General features: G+C 45.0%; 2 protein-coding genes across 2 annotated transcripts; both read right to left on the reverse strand.

Moving 5' to 3' along the window:
* On the reverse strand, positions 1-10,867 carry LOC310691151 (uncharacterized protein). Its single transcript, XM_083470774.1, has 12 exons — positions 10,721-10,867; positions 7,825-8,120; positions 7,606-7,727; positions 6,882-6,946; positions 5,826-6,049; positions 4,978-5,222; positions 3,826-3,948; positions 3,515-3,656; positions 3,361-3,411; positions 2,700-2,769; positions 1,760-2,041; positions 1-1,169 (listed from the first exon to the last, which is right to left on the reverse strand). Coding segments are annotated over exons 1-12 (1,716 nt in total). The 5' UTR covers positions 10,816-10,867; the 3' UTR covers positions 1-1,168.
* Positions 10,868-11,759: 892 nt separating this feature from the next.
* Positions 11,760-15,947, reverse strand: LOC310691569 (uncharacterized protein; the record flags this gene model as incomplete). Its single annotated transcript, XM_083471429.1, has 3 exons — positions 14,972-15,947; positions 13,796-14,062; positions 11,760-11,767 (listed from the first exon to the last, which is right to left on the reverse strand). The coding sequence occupies exons 1-3, from the start codon at positions 15,315-15,317 to the stop codon at positions 11,760-11,762; spliced, it is 621 nt and encodes a 206-aa protein (XP_083327555.1). The 5' UTR covers positions 15,318-15,947.
* Between the last annotated feature and the right edge of the window lie 3,313 nt (positions 15,948-19,260).

Below are 19,260 nucleotides of genomic sequence, written 5' to 3' on the forward strand. Positions count from 1 at the left end.
TGAGAAATGCCAGAAACTAACAAAGTAGCTTGATGGGTGTGTGTGTGTGTGTGTGTGTGTGTGCAGGAGAATGTTGCAGGAAAGGATCGTGTCTGCATGTTTGTCCAGTGCTGTGTGTTTCTTGGTTTTCCTTCTCCACGGTAAAAAAAAAAAAATCTGCTTCTGATTGTAATCTTGTTTTGCCCTCTCCATGCCCAACCAAAGGGAAGCTGGGCTGCCATGTGGAGTCCATCAGCTCAGCCCTGCAGAGCAGTGGCGTTTCTTGGCTTCCCATTGACACACGCACTCCCACTTACATGTGTGCCAAAATTAGGGGTGGGACGGAATGGAGAGATTCCCCAGTACATGTGCCTTGTAGCAGAACCCCAGCGTCAGTGGCTCCCATAGGGGAGCTGCAGAAAGGATGAGTGGCTGGTCAAGGAAGCCGTGGACTTAAAAAGGTTGAAAACCACAGGGCGAGGTGAGACACAGGAAGTGAGGAAAGTGTATGGAACTGCTTGGACCAGCAACAAGGAATTGTCTTCCATTCGTGCAGATGCTTAGGCCATGAATCAAAGTGGTATGATATGATCACAGATCCTCTTATCTCACATAGGAGATCAGTATCGCCGCAAAGTAAGGAGTCAGCCTCTGTTGAGCACACTCTGAATGTGAGGAAGCCAGGAAAGCAATTAACCCAGCAGTCTGTGTGCCCAGCTCACACCCAGCTGTCCATGTTGCCAGTCATTGAAGCATCCACTACCAGGATCTCTCTGGCCTCTGGAGAAATATCCTTAGAACGTGAAACAACTTCTTTGCTGAGACAGGCCTGCTCAAAGAGCTAAAGCTGACAAGTGTTTTAATATGCACTTTACTTTTATAAAGTTATATTTTTAACCACTGATATTATTCATTTTTTATTCATTTTTAATTTCTGACTTTTATCAGAAATTTTAATGTTTATTTGGTATTCTTAAGAAACTGTGAAGGGATTTTTTACAACTAAGTGGTATACACATTCAATTTTTAAAAAATTGACAGCTGAAGAGCACTAATTTGTGTGGGGGTTGCAGCCATAAGAACACATGTTCTGCTAGACAGTACAGGGCTAGTATACACAGAGTTCTTGAACTTCCTAGAGAGGACTCTGTGTGTGTGGTCATTTTCTTTGGCTCCTCTGGGCAGGAACTCTGTAAAAAAGTAGACAATTCTTTATATTTCCTTCTGCCTGTGACAAGACTCTCTCTTTCCACCATGCCTTCAAGCTGAGGAGACCTGTGTGGTTGAGGCTCCTACTTTCAGCCATGTTTGCTAAGACTACTGCAATTTTATTGTAACTTAGAAGTATTTTTCTGCATACTATACTACTTTTTCTGTATATGCTGCTTGCATGGAAATGTAAGGAAAGCCTTTTCCAATTATCTTACTAAAATGTGTGGTTCATTCTCTGCAATGGAGGTGAAGAGGAGGAAGGTAAGCAGACTGCAATTGAAAGGGATAGAATGGTGGGTTTGCTTAATTCCTAAGCTTTAGTAAACTGCAAAACTCATAGGTGCTTGCGAAAAAGGCTTCACAGCTAGATTTCATTTGCATTTCTCCCACACACTTAGAAGAGGGGGTTTAGATTTAAATCTACAGATTTAATCCTCCATCCATCTCCCATAGTTTGGCTATCCCTGATGTAACACTTTCCTCCTTCCGGCTCCTTAGCCCCCAAGTAGGGATGATCTAAATTGCTGTCCATGTTGGGGGTGGGCTGCCAGCATTCCTCTTTTCTTACCACTTCCTGCAATGCCTGAGGAGCCTCTCTGCCTCATCCCTGCAGTTGATGGTTCTGAGCACCTCAGCTGTCACCTGCGCGGCATAATCCCCTGTATAGAAATTCAGCAGAAGCAGGCTCAGGTCCACCACATCTGCCTTCTCCAGTGTCCCTCGGGGGATATTGTCATAGCCCTTCTTAACAGGAAACTCATGGAGCTTGAGCTTGAACTTCTTGAGTTCGTTCTCTCGCAAGTTCTCCAGGGTGGACACCAGGCTGTCTCTGATGGTCTTCTCCATCCCTCTGCATTGTCACCCCCCAGAGGCAGGAAAAAACAGACACGCTCTCAAGATTCAAAATGGACCACCCGTCTAAAAAGGTTGGCGACTCCTGCTTTAAATACTGAGATAAAGGATTGTAAACTACATTTATTATAGCAAATGTAAGTATGCCTTTAAAAACAGTAACAAACTGAAGCCGAGTATTCATCCCATCATATCTTTATAGATTAGAATAAATCAAGAATATAGTTACATTTATTTCATTAAAACAGTCTCTGGCTGGTTTTGTACCACAGCAAAATTACCATGGCTAGTGGGATACAGTTCAAGGCATTGGCAAAGAGCAGAGTACAGGTAAATGTTGGCTGGGGTTAGGTGAATCTGCAGTGGTAGAGAAAAGCTCCAGCCATAAAGAAATTGGTGCATTTCCCCACATTTGGTGGAATCGCGTTCTCTCTCTCTTTACAGGAACACACAGATCTGTCTTCAGAAGTGTTCCTCATACATGCAATTTCCCCGAGAATTTATCTGAATTCTGAGTAACGACTTTCAGAGCCTCCCCATTGTTTCCCATCCTCCAATACCCGTTGCCCACCTGAGGCAGCTGCTTCACTGTGCCTAATGGCAGGATGGGTCTTTTTTTGGTGAAATGGAGTGGGGGAGAAAGGGTTAAGCCTTACCTGCCTTCCACATTATGTCCAGGGTTAGTTCTGCTGAATGATGCATTGCTTGGTGTGCAGCCACAAGCACCTGGGAAGGTGAAGAGGGAGGGAATACATACAAAGCAAGCAGGGACAACGAATAAAATGAGCATGGTGGGAGATGAGCCCAAGACTTCCAAATCACATGCAAGTTTCTCTTGGATATGTTAAGAACTGATACTCAGTTTAAAATGGAGAAGCTCACACTGTAAAACTTCAAGGGAGGAATTCAACGCCAGCAAAGGCAGTTCTGCTTGTCAGATGGGACAATTTCCCGACTCCTCCCTCTGAACTCTGTTCTGCAGAGTTTTATGACCCTCCAGGGAAGATTGAGGCAAGCAGGGCGAGGAGAGGACAAAGTCCCATTGCCCTGGTGGTGCCTTGTGCTGCCATGCTGAATTAGATGAATCTGGGTGGGAAACGTCTGTAAAAAAACCTAGCTGACTTGAAAGATTTTCATCTGGCACCAAACCAAATGATAAGCCCAGACCACCTTATCCAGGAGGGCTGTTGTTGAATAAAGTCACAAACGTTACTTTTTATCTTCCTGCAGTTCATCTGCTACTGTATCCTCAGCCCTCTCTGCTCCTATTGGGAGGAAAGTGGGATATAAATACAAGGGAAATTACAACCTGCTGACCTTGTGCTGGGTGTAGAATAGGAGAATCCAACTCCCCTGAAATTAACTCTTCTGAAAAAGAATAAGAAAGAGGCAGTCAAAGAGGGAATGCCACCAGTGGTCCTTTTCTATCCTGCCTCCTTGATCCTGCTATGATCCCTTGATCAAAACTCACTTTTTTTTAAATGCGCCTCCCAAACAATTTCAGTGGTGCCCGTCTTCATCAGGTAGAAGTTGAACTTGTCTTGCATTTGCTCAGCAGACAGTTCTACGTACTGCTGCAGTTTCTCTGCATCCAGGTATTGAAACTTCAGTTCCTGTGGGAAAGAATGAAACCTCTGTAAGTGTGAATCTGGCTTAGCCCAACCCGCCATTCCGAGGGAGTCAAATTAAAGGGTGAAGAGGGATTCTGGTTGAATTTCTCCCATTCTCAGACTTCACAGTTTGACTCTCCCCCAGTAGAACCTTTCGTCATATTTGTCTCACCTTAGGATAAACTGTGACATCCTCTGAAGCCTTCAAAGATACCTGAGAACCAATCATCAGCGGTTTCAGGGTCACAGGGGGTTTCTCTATTCTCTTTGAATTTACTTCACGCTTTTCGACCGCCTGGGAATGGCAAATAAATTCACTTTTTAGATATGCAAAGGGGGAACCAAACTTCTTGAAGACTGGATCCCTACAACCTTCTTGGCACCGTAACACCAGCTAAGGCAGGAACGGGGAACCTGATGGCCTCCAGATGTTGTTGGACTCAAATCAACCCTAACCAGCTTGGATCAGGGATGATGGATGCTGTAGTCCAAGAGCACCGGCAGATACACAGATTCCACATCTGCAGTATGAAGAAGATTAAACCACTATGGCACCAGAAACTACACATGGGGAACTCAAGCCAGAGCTCTTGAACTGGGCAGCCTGAACTAAGCCTGAGCTAGTTGGCAGAGAGGTACCAGCAATCCTGCGTCCACCTGCATCTTCTCTTGATGAGACCATGCAGGAAACCACAGAAGCCATAAAACCTCAATATTTGAATGAAGCATTAGAAGACAATTTTAAGAAAAGTTCAGATTGAGAAGGTAATATGATAATGTGCTTTATCTCCCATGTGCCAACACTGCAAATCAGGAAGAATGTTCTTATAGACAGTTCTTATAGACAGTTCATAATTACCAAGCTGATTCCTTAATGAACAAAGCTGAATTTGTTCATCAATAAATCTGAAGGAAGCCTTACTTATTTCCATGAAGGCTTCCAAGAGAATGTGCTTAGAATTTTGTTTTCACAAGTCAGTGACAACAACGTTTGTTTAGAGAACCAGACAGGATATTTGGCCTCTAGCAAGCAGGGTGGCTAACAAAGGAAAAGGGTGTATTTCAATATTGCAAACTTCACTTTGAAACAACAGTGTTGGTGAGAAGCTAAGTCACCCAGTGGAGGGCAACTGTGAATCTTCTCTCAAGTAGCATGTTGATGTTGGCTAGAAGTTTGGTAAAACAGATCAAGTCCAACAAAGATAAGTACAGTTCATGCACCCTAATGTATAATTTTGCATAGCTATTCTGTCAGGGTTAGAGTGATCAAGCAAAAGATCCAGGTAATCTGCAATACCAATCAAAGTTGGAGATTCCAAGTTACCTTTACTATAGAAGAGTCATTCGGTAGGAGGTACAGGTGAAACGTTGGTGTTTCCAGTCGAAGTCTCTGATAGAGCAGTACGACAGTGTTGATCTTTTGCTTAAACCACTTTTTGAAAACGACTCCAAGGGAAGAGAACTTGCGGTTTTCCAACACAGCATGGTGAGGCTCCACTCTGTCTGGCTTCTCCAGCCTCATCTCCCCTTCAACAAAATGTGCAACGTAGACATGGGAACTGTCGTTACCTGAAAAGACAAGCATGTTAGCAGTGGGAAAGTGGGAAATAGGGAACCCCTCACTATTCCAGCTCCTGCCAACCTAGCAGTTTGAAAGCACATCAAATTGCAAGTAGAGAAATAGGTACTGCTCCGGTCGGAAGGTAAACAGCGTTTCCGTGTGCTGCTCTGGTTTCACCAGAAGCGGCTTAGTCATGCTGGCCACATGACCCAGAAAAACTGTCTGCAGACAAATGCCAGCTCCCTCAGCCAGTAAAGCATGATGAGCGTTGCAACCCCAGAGTTGTCTGCAACTGGACTTAATTGTCAGGGGTCCTTTACCTTTTTATTTCATGCAAACATTTATTTTCTTATTGTCTTTTAAGAGGTTTATAACATTGTTTCACAGGACAATATGGCACATGGCAGCTTAGAATGCAAATCACAGAAAATAATAAAACAGCACAGTTGGAACATTTTGGAAAAATATAAAAGACTGGTAAGCGAGGACTACTGACTTCTAGAATCCACACCGCAGACCCCATAGCATTCTGGAAACGTCAATGGAAGTTATTCCTGTTTGGGATTCCTCCTATTATGGTTATAATGCTGGTAACTTTCCCCCGGCCATACCTTCAAGACACAAGAAGTGAGGGACGTGAATGGCAGCCACAGCTTCTACTGCATCTACTTTAATGTTGAGCAGAGGGCCAGCGACATGCAACTCCTCAGTGGTCTGTTCTTCCAGGTGCTTAGGCCATGAATCAAAGTGGTATGTTACAGTCACAGCTTCTTTCACGTCACATATGAGATCTGTATCTCCACAACGGAAGGAGCCAGCCTCAGTGGAGCGCACTCTGAATGGCACAAAGGGAAAGATGAAAGGGGAATCAGGTTGAACATGAATTGGGAGAACTTCCCCTGCTGGTCTAAACTGATATTTTTGCAGGAGATGCTTCAAACGCTGAGTTATGGAGGTAAAAAATAGATGGAAGGATATCTCCTGGTCAAGCATTACTCAGCTAAAACACAAGTGTTGTCAGGTCACCCAATAAATAAAAAAGGTGGTTTTTCTTATACTGAGAAGGTGTTTTTAAAATGGTGCCTTCATGCAGAGCAAAGCAAGCTGGTGAAAGTAACTACTCATCTTCTGTTTACCCTTGTGTTGATGATACTAGAACATCAGGGAAATTTCTCATACTCGGTAAGCAGGGCAAGAGTTCTGTAACCCATGTACCCATTTAGCTCTAAACACCAGACCAAAAAGCACACGCTTTAAAGTGATTGGGAGGAAAACCATGCATGCCACCTTGAACTCTTTGGGAGAAATATGGGGTATAACTTAAATCATATCAATAAAATATTTTTAAGAAAAAATGCAGAGTTCTATATTTTTTCACCCTTCTGGAAATAATAAGCAACAGCAATGCTCCAAGGTAATGATTTTACAGCTGTATTTGAGGGACCCAGGAGAAGAGATCAAGATTGGTTCACAAGCTTCCTTCAGAGAGAATTTGCCCACCATGCCACTACAACGTGTAAAACATAGATGTATGTTTTAGAGAGCGCCATCATATGTGATGACTGTGAGACCCACAGAAACTAGATGTGCTCTGTGGAACAATTAAATGTAGAAACCATTCCCTGAAGGGAAAAGGTTTTAAAATGTCTGATGGAGAGATCACTCACCTGTATGCTCTGTTGCCCCTTTCTGAGTCCCAAACCACCTCTGGTTTTATTTTTTCTGGAAGACCCTATAATGAAAATATAATCATTTATGTGGATGCCAGAATGTGGATCCCATCTGAAAAGACGGCATTCTTGTCTGTTTCTAACACTCCTGTGACCACACTAAGGAGCACTGCTTGAGGCCAAAGCCACAACTATACAGTGGTACCTCGGGTTACATATGCTTCAGGTTACATACGCTTCAGGTTACTGACTCCGCTAACCCAGAAATAGTGCTTCAGGTTAAGAACTTTGCTTCAGGATGAGAACAGAAATCGTGCAGCGGCGGTATGGCGGCAGCAGGAGGACCCATATGCTAAAGTGGTGCTTCAGGTTAAGAACAGTTTCAGGTTAAGTACGGACCTCTGGAACGAATTAAGTACTTAACCCGAGGTACCACTGTACACTGCTACAGCTTCTTCTTCACCTGCTGTGCTCTGTATTCATTTTGGCCACAGTAGACTAACCTAGACTGATTATTAAAATCAGCATTATTAAAAAATGTATGTTTAATGCAACATTTTTCCTTCTGATTTTAAGATCCCATTATACTGACACACATTCAATAATATTCATCATCCAACTAAGTAGGGATAACACAGAAGCAGCATCCTGGAATTTAGAACCAATCCATCCATGATTCCTGTGGGCGGGAAATGCACATCAAGACAGGTCAGCCTCTTACCTCACTGGGACACCAGCCACATAGGACACTTTCCCCAGGACCTGCCGGGTTCTCTATCTTTATGCTTCCTTCCCGCTGTGGCTCTATTGGGCCAGCTGCCTTGAGTGGAGTTTGATCCAAAGCTGTAAAAGAAAGACAATTATTTGCCTGACACGACTGTTGCAAGGAGGAACTTAGTTGAACTGTCCTTGAAGTTTAAGAACTCGAAGTCAAACTCACCATGCCTTGCAGAGAGCAAAATCAGAACTGAACCTGGACGTACCATTTCTACACATTCCAGGAACCTCCAACAAGCTTGCTCCCCTCTTTCCTGGATTATACTCAGCAATTCTTTACTTTTCCACTTTAAATTTTTCAACATTTTTAAAAAGTTTCTGTATTCTTTCAGTGTGATAACAAAGCAAGAGTATAGCACGTCATAAAAAAGTTCAATATCCGATTCAAGAATTTCCATTAATTGCTTTCTTCCATTGCAGATCATCTCATTACAAGAGATTGTAGATCTTTCCAATGACCTGTGGCAAAAACATTTATTTTATTTAGGCAACAGAAGGTGGGGAGAGGAGAATTAGAACGTAGTTAGGATGCAGACTGCTCCCTTACCATAAATGCCAACCAGGGTCCTTAGGCCAACCCCCCAATAATTTTCTTCTGGGGAAACAACCCCCTCAATATTTTCTCCCCACCACTGCCCACCCACCTGCCTTCCCATCTCCCTCCCTTGGTTTGCTGTCTACCCCCAGCCAGGCATCACTCTCTCTTTCTGGCTTTCCTCCAGGAGGAGCAAAGTGGGACACAGCAGTGGCAGGAGGTGCATGTGAGGGTGCGGTTTGTGTGTGTCCATCCCCCACCTGGCTGCCCACCCCTCCATCCATTGCTCCCTCGTTCCCTCTGTGTGTGGCACCCTCCTGCAGTTGGGACAACCCCCCACTCAACCCAGTGAGCATGCCTGGCCAGTGGGTGATGACAGGCATGGGCAAGGCCGGGTGCCAGGCTGAGAGGAGGCAGCTGACTGAGGGAGAGAGGAAGGCAGACGAAGAACCCTGGCCATGTTGCCAACACCAACACTGACTGCCTACACTCGATGCACCTGCCTGGGTGCACACCTGACACCTGACTTGACTGGCCTACCCCACCTAAATTCATATTATCATCATGTTATGATGAAACTATGCTAATTTGTCATATTACTATGAAATTGCTTTTGTAGTTGGCCTATGGGTTGCCCTCTAGCCTCCCACCTCAGGGTTGCCTCAAGTTTATGTGAACCATATCACACTTTGCTGTGGTCCTTTTCTTCAACCTTCCCCCAATCTTTGGGTTCCCTGCCCCTTAGGGGCTCGTTTCCCCGAAACAAATTCCAATCCTTACCGTGCCCTCCCAACTCATCCCTCCACGGGGCGGGCGTGAGATGATAATCCCAGCCAAGCTATCCTGACTGTGAGCCATTTGCTGACGACCACTGTCCCCCAAGCAACTGGAAAGTTCCCTGCCCTCAGACCAGCTTAATGTGACATACAGGGCTGGAGGGTTCAAAAGGTCTTTCAGATACCAAGAGTCATTTGCTGGGGAGTCTCTAGCTCTTGTGTTCCTGCTTCAACAGCAGGTGTACTAGAACAGATGGCCCACTGAGTTCCCTCCAGGTCTGGTACAGTGGTACCTCGGTCTATGAACTTAATCTATTCCTGAAGTACTTTCTTATAACGACTCTGTTCTTAAACCAAGGCGTTCTTTCCCTAATGAGGCCTCCCGCCACCGGTGCCCTTCCACTGTTCGCCTTCCGTTTTTAGATGGAGGTAAAGTTTGCAAACCAGAACACTACTTCTAGTTTTGCGGAGTTCGTAAACCGAATAGTTCCTAAAAAAGGACTGTTCGTAAACTGAGGTACCTCTGTATTCTATGACACAGGCAGGATCCGTGCAGCCAGTGGACCACAGGTAGTCCTCAGATACACTCCCTGGGGCCTTCCAAGGCCTGTGGAGCCCTGCCTCTGTTTCCCAGCTACTAAGCTGTGTGATGGTGCCTTCATCAGGCGTGACAGTAAGTTGAGAGGGAGCTGAAAGTGTGTGCTTCTGAGAGATGAGAGAAAGTGAGTCGAGGGGAAAGTTGCACATGTGTGGGATGGAAAGAGCATTGTGAAGCTTATGCGTCTGATTGAGTGTGAAGCCCCCAACCCACCACTCACTCCCACATGCAGCCCTCAGGGCTAAAGAGATGGTCCTGTCATCCCCTGTTCTATGTAATACAGGAACTTGAATATCCTTCCAGCAGCCCCATTCAGTTCTATCTTTAATATGTCAACATTATTACATTTATAGTGGCTGGTGTGTGTTTGTGTGTGTGTGTGTGTGTGTGTGTGTGTGTGTGTGTGTGCGTGTGGAGGCTGAGAAACTGTTGACATAGTGACTATCTTACAGAGCTGGACTTTTTTGCTTCACTGCTCCTTGTACTCTGCTGGTTCCACACCCCTAAGGTTGTAGGCCTTTAAAGTATCTGGCAACCTGCCAGCACCAGTGGAAAATATGAATAATAATAACAACAACAACAACAACAACAACAACAACAACAATAATAATAATAATAATAATAATAATAATAATAATAATAATTTATTACTTATACCCCACCGTTCTGGCCAGGCATCCCCACCACTCTGGGTGACTCCCAACAGACTATTAAAAACACAATAAAAGTTCAAACATTTAAAACTTCCCTAAACAAGGCTGCCTTTAGATATCTTCTGAAAGTCAGATAGTTGTCAGATAGGAACCCTGCCTCCATCCCCCAGCTGCTAAGCCTTTAAAGTATCTGGCAACCTGCCAGCATCAGTGGAAAATATGCACTTTGGTTTTCCTGCCCAATGGTTGACGCAGAAAGTGGGAAAGATCCAAAATAGCAATTTTCAAAGTATTGTTTTTTCCAAGCAGGGGCACACACACATTTATTAAATTAGTGCTAAAGCATTTTTGTTTTAAGCAGGAAAGCTTGTATTGTTTTAATATTAATGGATTTTACATTTGCTTTGGATTGGAAAGGTTAGCTGAGAGGGGGAAAACATTGGTATAATTGTAGCTAAAATTGTGGCTTCCATCAATTATATAAGTACAGAAATTACCCTTTGGTGGCTTTTTCTGACGGAACCAGTTTCTCCAGAGCTTGATTAATTATTGACGACAAGAATTCAGCTGACCGGTGCCTTGAAACATGCATTTCGCAAAGTCGCTCTGCTGCTAGATATTGAGAAAGTGAGTGCACATCAGAAGTGTTACTGAGTCAAACCCTTGGCCTATTTGAATCGGAGAAGAAGTCAAGATGAAACTGAACTGTCTCTTCCCAGTTTCCCCTGGGTTAGCATTTATCATGGCATGGGAGTTCTTATCAGGAACGAGATGGCCATGAAAAGGCCTCCTAGGAGCAACTGCAAACTCATGGGAACCATAGTTCATAGTGGAATGAGTTTTTTGCTTCCCAAAGGAAAACCATCATGTTTGCCAGCAGCAGGTATCCCTTTCTGGGAAAGGGCTGTCTGGCTGAAATTCTCCCTGCACCAAGAGACATATGCGAGCAGAGAGAAATCATATAACACCCACAATTCCTTTCCCCTTATTTTTCACTATTATTTGGCATCGACACACATATTAGGCATTGTATTGCCTGAAAGACAGCACTGGTATAGATAAGAACAGAAATTGTGCTCCAGCGGCACAGCAGCAGCGGGAGGCCCCATTAGCTAAAGTGGTGCTTCAGGTTAAGAACACTTTCAGGTTAAGAACGGACCTCCAGAACGAATTAAGTACGTAACCAGAGGTACCACTGTATAAGAAATGTAAGAAAGGGGAAATCACAAAGGAAGGGTATATACAAGTAGCCAGTGCTTTTTTTCTTTAAAAAAAGTGTTAAGGGGTGCTCTAATTTTCGTACTCATATTGAAATACTGCCCCTCAATGAAACCAAACTTAGATTCACAAAATGTTTAGGCATATGTGTACCCCCCCATCCCGCCCAGAAAAAAAGCACTGCAAGTAACCTACAGTTGCATGGTGAAGGTCAGGCTGCTAAAGCTCAGAGTGAGCTCAGGCTTGCAAGAGAGATTAAAAATAATTTTTAAAGGTTTCTCAGGCTATGTTTGAAGCAAGAGGAAGAACAAGCAAGTGTTAGGTCTCTGCGTGGAGAAGACAGAGAAATGCTATTGGGTGACAGAAAGTAGGTGTAATTGCTCAACACCTCCTTTGCCTCTGTCTTCTCCCAAAAGAAAAGCAATGCTCAACTTGCAATAATAACATTATCAATTTTGTAAGAAGGGAGCTGCAGCCCAAGATAGGAAAAGAGGTGGTCGGGGAACACCTAGCTACTTTAAATCAATTCAGATCTCCAGGCCTGATGAGCTACACCCAAGTGTACTAAAAGAGTTTACAGATGTAATCTCAGAGCCTCTGACTATAATCTTTGAGAATTCTTGGAGAACAGGTGAGGTCCCTGCAGACTAGAAGCAGATGAATGTTATCCCCATTTTCAGAAAGGGGAAGAAAGAAGACCTAAGTAACTACCACCAGTGAGCTTGATATTGATACCAGGAAAGGTCCTGGAACAGATAATTCAACAGTCGGTCTGTGAGCAGTTAGAAAAGGATGCTGTGATTACTAAAACCCGGCATGGTTTTATCCAAAACATGTCATGTCAAACTAATCTCATTTCTTTTTTTTTTTAATGGAGTTACAAGCTTTGTGGATCAGCAGAATGCTGTGGGTGTTGTGTATCTTGATTTCAGGAAGGCTTTTGACAAATTCTCCCCTGATATTCTTTTGACAAAGCTGGTATAGTGTGGATTGAACAAGGTAACTGTTAGGGGGATTTGTTGCTGGTTGACTGACCAAACCCAAACAGCGCTCATTAATGCTCATAAATCATCCGGGGGTGGGGGATGACAAGTGGTGTGCTGCAGGATTCTGTCCTGGGCCTGTTGTTGTTTAACGTCTTTATAGATGACTTGTATGAAGGAATTGAAGCAATGCTAATCAAACTTGCAGATGACACCAACTGGGAGGGGGAGCTAATGCTGCAGAGGACAGAATCAGGATTCAATATGACCTTAACAGAATGAAGAACTGGGCCCAAGCTAATAACATAAGTTTCAATAGGGACAAATGTAAGGTTCTGCACATAGGCAGAAAGAACCAGATGCACAAATATAAGATGGAGAACACCTTGCTCCTAGTAGTGCATGTGAAAAGGATCTAGGGGTCTTAGTGGACTACAAGTTTGACATGAGTCAGCAGTGTGATACAGCAGCAAAAAATGGCTAATGCTATTCTAGGCTGCATCAACAGAAGTATATTGTCCAGATCAAGGGAAATAATAGTATGACTTTATTTTGCCTTGGTCAAACCACATCTGGAATACTGTGTCCAGTTCTGAGCACCGCAACTTAAGAGGGATGTTGACAAGCTGGAACGTGTACAGGGGGGGCAGCCAAGATGATCAAGGGTCTGGAAATCAAGCCTTATGAGGAGTGCTTGAAGTAGCTGGGTGTGTTTAGCCTGGAAAAGAGGAAACTGATAGGAGATATGACAGCCATCTTCAAATATTTTACGGGCTGTAAACGGAGGGAGCATGTTTGTTTTCTCCTGCTCTTGAGGGTAGGACATGAACCAATGGCTTCAAGTTACAAGAAATGAGATTATGACTAAATATCAGGAAGAACTTTCTGACAGTAAGAGCTGTTCAACAGTGCAACTGACTCCCTTGATCAAAACAACAACAACAAAATCTTTCCAGTAGCACCTTAGAGACCAACTAAGTTACTGTAGTTATTGGTATGAGCTTTCTTGTGCATGCACACTTCTTCAGATGACTCCCTTGAGACCTTATGGACTCTCCTTCCTTGGAGGTTTATCAGCAGAGGTTCTAACGAACCATCAACTTGCTTCCAATAAGTTGCAAAGGGAATGTGCTCTGCTATTTATCACTAGCGTGAGTGAGGGGGGATAATATCGAAACAATATGTCATCTCCAACCTTCTTTAACATTCCCACAATGTCAAGAAGACATACAGAGATTGGCACATAGGTTTCATGCACACACACACACACACACACACACACACACACACACACACAGCCCTGCTCAAGAAGCCTCCTCTCCACCCAGTCCCATCAGACTCAGTCAGTGTTCTCCCTTCCAAGTTCCTTACCTTTCCTGGTGAAACTTGGGGGACATTCTGGCAGGGGGTCAAAGGCTTTCAGCACCTCTGAAGCCACTTCTACAGCATAATCCTCACCATAGTATGTAATAAGCAGTTCTGTGAGCTCCCAAATATTTGCTTCAATCAGCAGCTCCCTGGGGATACTGACATAGCCTTCCTTGACGGGGAACATGCTGAGTTTGTTCTTGAACTTCTTCAGATCTGACTCCTTCAAGGTATTCAGTGTGGCCAGCAGGCATAATTGTGTAATCTGTACTGTGGTGATTATTGATGTTAGTAGCCATATTGAACAGAAAAATCCAGCATTCCTACATCACCCTTCTCTTCCCGTTGGAGCACATTGAATAGGAATAGGTAGCAATTTCAGACTGGACTAAGTAGGGAAGGGCTGTGGATTTGTAGGTGATCACATGCATGCAAAGGATTCTAGGTTTAATCCCTGGAGCCTCCAGATAGGGCTTGGAAAGATTCCTGCCTAAATCCCTGGAACGAACTAGATGGACCCACTGGCCCAATGTGCTCTAAGGCAGCTTTCCATCCTTCTAGCCTCTCAGGTGATTGAAGGAGCTCAGCCTGGCCCAGAGAAGAGAAACTGATCCAAGAGGGTTGAGAGGGTTTGAAGACTATCTTAACTAATAGGCCTCTTTTTAACTATTTGCAGGCATCTACATTTATTTCCCACCCTGTTTCTGATGTTCCTTCTTCTCTGGTAGGGAGCGGATGCCATGTAATATTTTGCCTCAGGTGCTAACATGTCCTGGGCCAGCCCTGGTGTCAATAAGGCTTCATTCTGGTTTAGATGGAGGGCAGAGGAGTGTGGGAAGACGCCACCTTACTTTACACAGGGAAGATTTACATTCATCATTCTGCTCATTTCACCCTGGCCCTGCCCCTTCGGCTCTATCTGTCATGGATGCTTTAGCTGAAAACCCTAAGTTGCAGGGGGTTGGACTAGATGTCCCTTGGGGTCCTTTCCAACTCTTAGATTCTATGATTCTTTGGAATATTGCCCAGGAGGATACGCGACTCTTCTGCTCGAAAGGTTTCCCTACCCAAGGACGAAGGCAACCATGGGAGGGAGCTGAGCTCTCGGTACTGACAGAACCCGCGAGGTGTCAGCACCATCAGTCGGATCGAGCCCCCGCCCCGCTCCCAGTCCCTTACTTTGCCAGGTGATACCCGAGGGATCGTCCCCCGGCGGATTGTAGTCCATCGCCTGCAGCACCAGGGCCGTCACCTCTACAGCATAAGCCTCGCCGTAGTAGTCCATCAGCAGGTCACTGAGCTGCCAAGCATCGGCTTCTTTCAGCAACCTTTTGGGGATTCTTCTGACGCCCTCCTTGACCGGGAATCTGAGCAGTTCGCCCTTGAATTTCTCCCTGTCCCCTTCCCGGAATTTCACCAAGGTGCCCAGAAGAAGGAGAGCGGCGGATTGACTCTCCTGGATCTCAGTATTTAAGAGAATGAAGCGACTCGACGGATTTCTGGAAAAGGCTAACTTCTTCGCCATTGCGCTCCTCCCTCACCAGCCCCAGCCCAGCAAAAGCCTCGGCCAGAGAAAAACCTCAAAGGTCTGGAGACTCTGTCAAGGCAGAGAGGCAGGTGGGCCCGATCCCCGTGCGAACTCGCCGTGGCTGATGCCCTGGAGGAGAAAGGCGTGGCCGGTGGACAGCAGGAAGCCTGCTCCGAGAGCCCCGTCTCTTGCCCTGCGCGTCGCTTTCTGCTCCCTTTGGCAAGGAAACTCTTGGAGATTCTTCCCTCTGGCAGGAACAGGAGACTCGAGGGCGGGGAGGGCGACAGGGACGTCTTTCCAGCAGCTCACCTTTCGGGCGCTCCAGCCCCGCCCTGCGTTGGAAGAACTGAGAGGTTCTCGGCGGAAGATCTCCGAAGCAGCCCTCGCAAGATTTGCAGGGGTGAAGAGAATCTGCTCTTGTTTTGAGGAGGTCATAGCACTGCCCTCCAAGAAATACAGAATAACACCCGCGCTGTAATCATGCCCATTTTCCAGACACGCACACAGCATGGCAATCGAGCGCAATGGAATACAGTAGAACAAAGTCAGACAGTGAGCGCTTTTATTTTTTAATTGCATGAGGCATAATCCTGCCACAGAAACTTTCATTTACTTACTGCGTGACAGTCAAATATTAAATCGGGGGTGGTGGCGGTCCAGGGGTGCCAATTTGAAAAACACATTAGGGGGGCAGTCAAGCCCAGCCCTGCATAATCAATCACATGACGCAATGCACATGCTGTCAGTTTGCATTTCTTAATGCGGAAAGTATTGATACGATGTGTAGAGATCTTCCCTATTCTACTTAATTCAAGAGGGTTCTGGAAGCTTCTCTGTGTGAAAGAAAGAAGCAGAAGGTTCATGCCCATCAACTAGGGTAGGTGGTGGGGTGGGGAAAGCTCCCTAAAATATTTTATTGGGCAGCCGAAGACCTCATAGCCCCTAGGAGTTGGCTCCTATGCTGGGGGTTCAAGGGAGCTCTGACTGCTGCCACGGCTTCTCCTCACTTCTAATGTATAACCATGACAAGATCAGCTTCCTCCAGAATCAGAGCTATTGCAGCAGCTTAAATGAGGCAAGAGCAGCCCTGGCTACCTAGGAGCTCTGTTAGGTCCAAAAGCACTCCAAAGGGTGAGACTGCTTCTTAAAAAACCTGTTATCACCAGGTTGGACATACCTTTACTTCTGGATGAAGACATAGGCAAAGTAGGTGTTGAGTAGTTTTGCCTTTTCTCTGTCATCCAATAGTATTTCTCCATGTTCCCCGTGCAGAAGATCTACCACTTGCTTGTTCTTCCTCTTACTTCAGACTAGAAATGGGAAGGCCTGGAAAAAACCTGGAAAAATTGAAAAAACACACAGTCTTTTTCTGTCCCCCCCCCCCCAAAGCCGTTTGGAAAAAAACGGAAAACAACTTAGTTTCCCCCCATTTTTTCCTGTTTTTTTTCCAGGCCTTCCCATCTCTACTTCGGACATAGCCAAAGAAACATTTTTTAAAATTGTTTTTAACATCTTGCAAGCCCGAGCTCATTCTGAGCTTTAGCCAGCCTGACTTCCCCCCTGCAACTGTTGGCTACTCGTGTATATTCTTTCTTTGAGATTTCGCCTTTCTTATACATGCCCTTCTTAACTCTCAGCTCACCTGTAAGCCCCTTATGCAGCCATACCGATTTCCTTAGATGCCTCCCACTTTTCTTTCTTGTTGGTATTGTCTGCATTTGGGCCTTAAATATTTCTCCCTTTAGAAACTCCCATCCTTCTTGGACTTCCTTCTCATTGAATATTTCTGACCACGGGATGAAACCCATTAGATCCTTCAGCTTTTCAAAATTGGTCCGGAGTGCATGTCTGACTCTGTATCCTGAAACCTAGGAGAACATGATCACTTCCCCTCAAGTTTCTGAGCACTTTGACTTCATCAGTCAGTTCCTCCCTATTGGTAAGGACCTGGTCCAAGACAGATGATCCCCTTGTTGGTTCTTCCACCTTCTGGGAAATGAATTTGTCAGTGATGCAATGGAGGAATTTGTCAGACCTTACACTCTTGGCAGAGTTTGAGTCTGCATGGATATCGGGGAAGCTGAAGTCCCCCATGATAACTATTTCTCTCCTTTTGGAATGTTTGGTAATCTGCTCTAATAAGGCATCATCCAAGTCTTCAAGTCTGGCTTGGCGGTCTATAGCAGACATCCACAGTAAGATCACTGTTGTCTCTCTCTCCTACAATTTTTACCCATAAACTCTCAATCTGCTTTTCATGCTCCAGGTCATGGATTTTTTCTGAAGTGTACACATCCTTTTTATATAATGCTACTTCGCCTCCCTTCCTGATTGGTCTATTCCTTTTTAACAGCTTATACGCCTCAGTTCCTACAGTCCAGTCATGAGTCTCAGCCCACCAGAATTCAGTAATGCCTATCAAGTCGTATTTGCCATCCTGGATAAAAAGCTCCGGTTCATCTTGTTTGTTTCCCATGCTCTGTGCATTATGGAGAGACAACTGAAACCACGAGTTGTTCCCTGCTGCTGCTTCCTTCCTGCAGTTTCTTGCCCTTTAGCAGGTTTCTGGAGCATCACCTCCGTTTCCTGTGACTAAACTAATATCTTTAGTCAGGAGAAGCTTCAGCTGAGATTCCTGCATTGCAGGAGGTTGGACTAGATTACCCTTGATGTCTCTTCCAACTCTAAGATTCTATGATTCTAATGAGATTCACCAGCCTAACACTGCAGATTTTGCTTACACAAGGGTTGCAGCAGGTAACCGGCCCACTTATCCCAGTAATTAATATCCAGATTCTGCACTCACAACTTGTCTGCAGAAAAGTCTCAGACAAGAATATAGGACCTCCACACCCTCCCTGAAATAATGTGAGGAGGGAAGAGAGGAGTATCATCAGCATCCTATAGAGCTGGAGGGAATTTTCTAGGCCATCTGGCCTGATGCAGAAAATCCAGCCCTACAGCATGTTCAGCAGGTGGCTGTCAAGAGTTTTCCTGAAGACCACCAGCAGGGGTGCCAACTTAAAAAAAAATGGGGGGGGCAGATAAACCCCACCCCACATAATCGATCACAGTATGTGGTATACACACACCATTTGAACGACATTGTCTGTCAACTTTGGGGGGGGGTCCTCAACTATTTTATGGGGGGGGGCAAAGGGTCCTTGGCCACTAGGACTTGGCTCCTATGACCTCCACTGAGGGAGCTCCCCACCCCAGGATTTGGCTCCATGAAACCATATGAGAAATTTCCAAATAAAACCCTTCCAGCAGTTTCATGCAAATGCTAAGCTGCATCAGAGACCAGATGGATCTCTGCAGGAGCCCACAAGCCCAATGCCGATGTTTCTCATCCTTGCTGCCTACAAAGAAGAGATCACTTTGCTACAGTGCAGATTATGCCTCCATAACATGCAATGCTTCAGTGTTTACTCTTGCTGAGGCCTAGCCTTTGTTTATAATAACCTGCCTGAATTCTTCATGCTACCAGCAAACGTTATTAACTGGGTTGGTTGGCATAAAACTAAAGTTCAAAAATACAGCTTCACATCTTCCTACAATGTAGGGCAGGGCTAGGTATGAGAAAGCAACAGGTGTGAATCATAGAAATATAGAGTCCTTGTGCCCTGGGAAGATGTTTGCAGAAACACTTTGGAGGTTTGTACTCAAGAACTACTGATGCTGAGGAATCAGGGTGATTTCAGAGGGACAGACATGCTACAAAGGGGGAAATACAAGCCTGGGTTTAGAAACCAAGCACCCCTATTTCTCTTTCTGTGTTCCACCACATTATATTCAATTCAACTTAGAATTCCTGCTGTTGTGGGTATTTTCAGATGGTGTGTCATGGCACCCTGGGGTGACTTGAGGAACATTCAGGGGAGCCATCCTTTCATTAACTTGCAACCCTGATCTTCCTGCTCTCTCTCTCTCTCTCTCT

This window comes from Podarcis liolepis, assembly GCF_965112155.1.
Source record: "Podarcis liolepis genome assembly, chromosome: 13".
NCBI lineage: Eukaryota > Metazoa > Chordata > Lepidosauria > Squamata > Lacertidae > Podarcis > Podarcis liolepis.

What these genes read in the sequence shown, in the direction of transcription:
- LOC310691151 (XM_083470774.1), bottom strand. Translation starts at nt 10,815, where the DNA reads ATGCATGTTTCAAGGCACCGGTCAGCTGAATTCTTGTCGTCAATAATT. An exon ending in GTGGCTGGTGTCCCAGTGAG is followed by an intron (nt 6,947 to 7,605) that starts GTAAGAGGCTGA and finishes TTTTCATTATAG; the next exon opens with GGTCTTCCAGAAAAAATAAA. An exon ending in GGACATAATGTGGAAGGCAG is followed by an intron (nt 2,042 to 2,699) that starts GTAAGGCTTAAC and finishes GTGACAATGCAG; the next exon opens with AGGGATGGAGAAGACCATCA.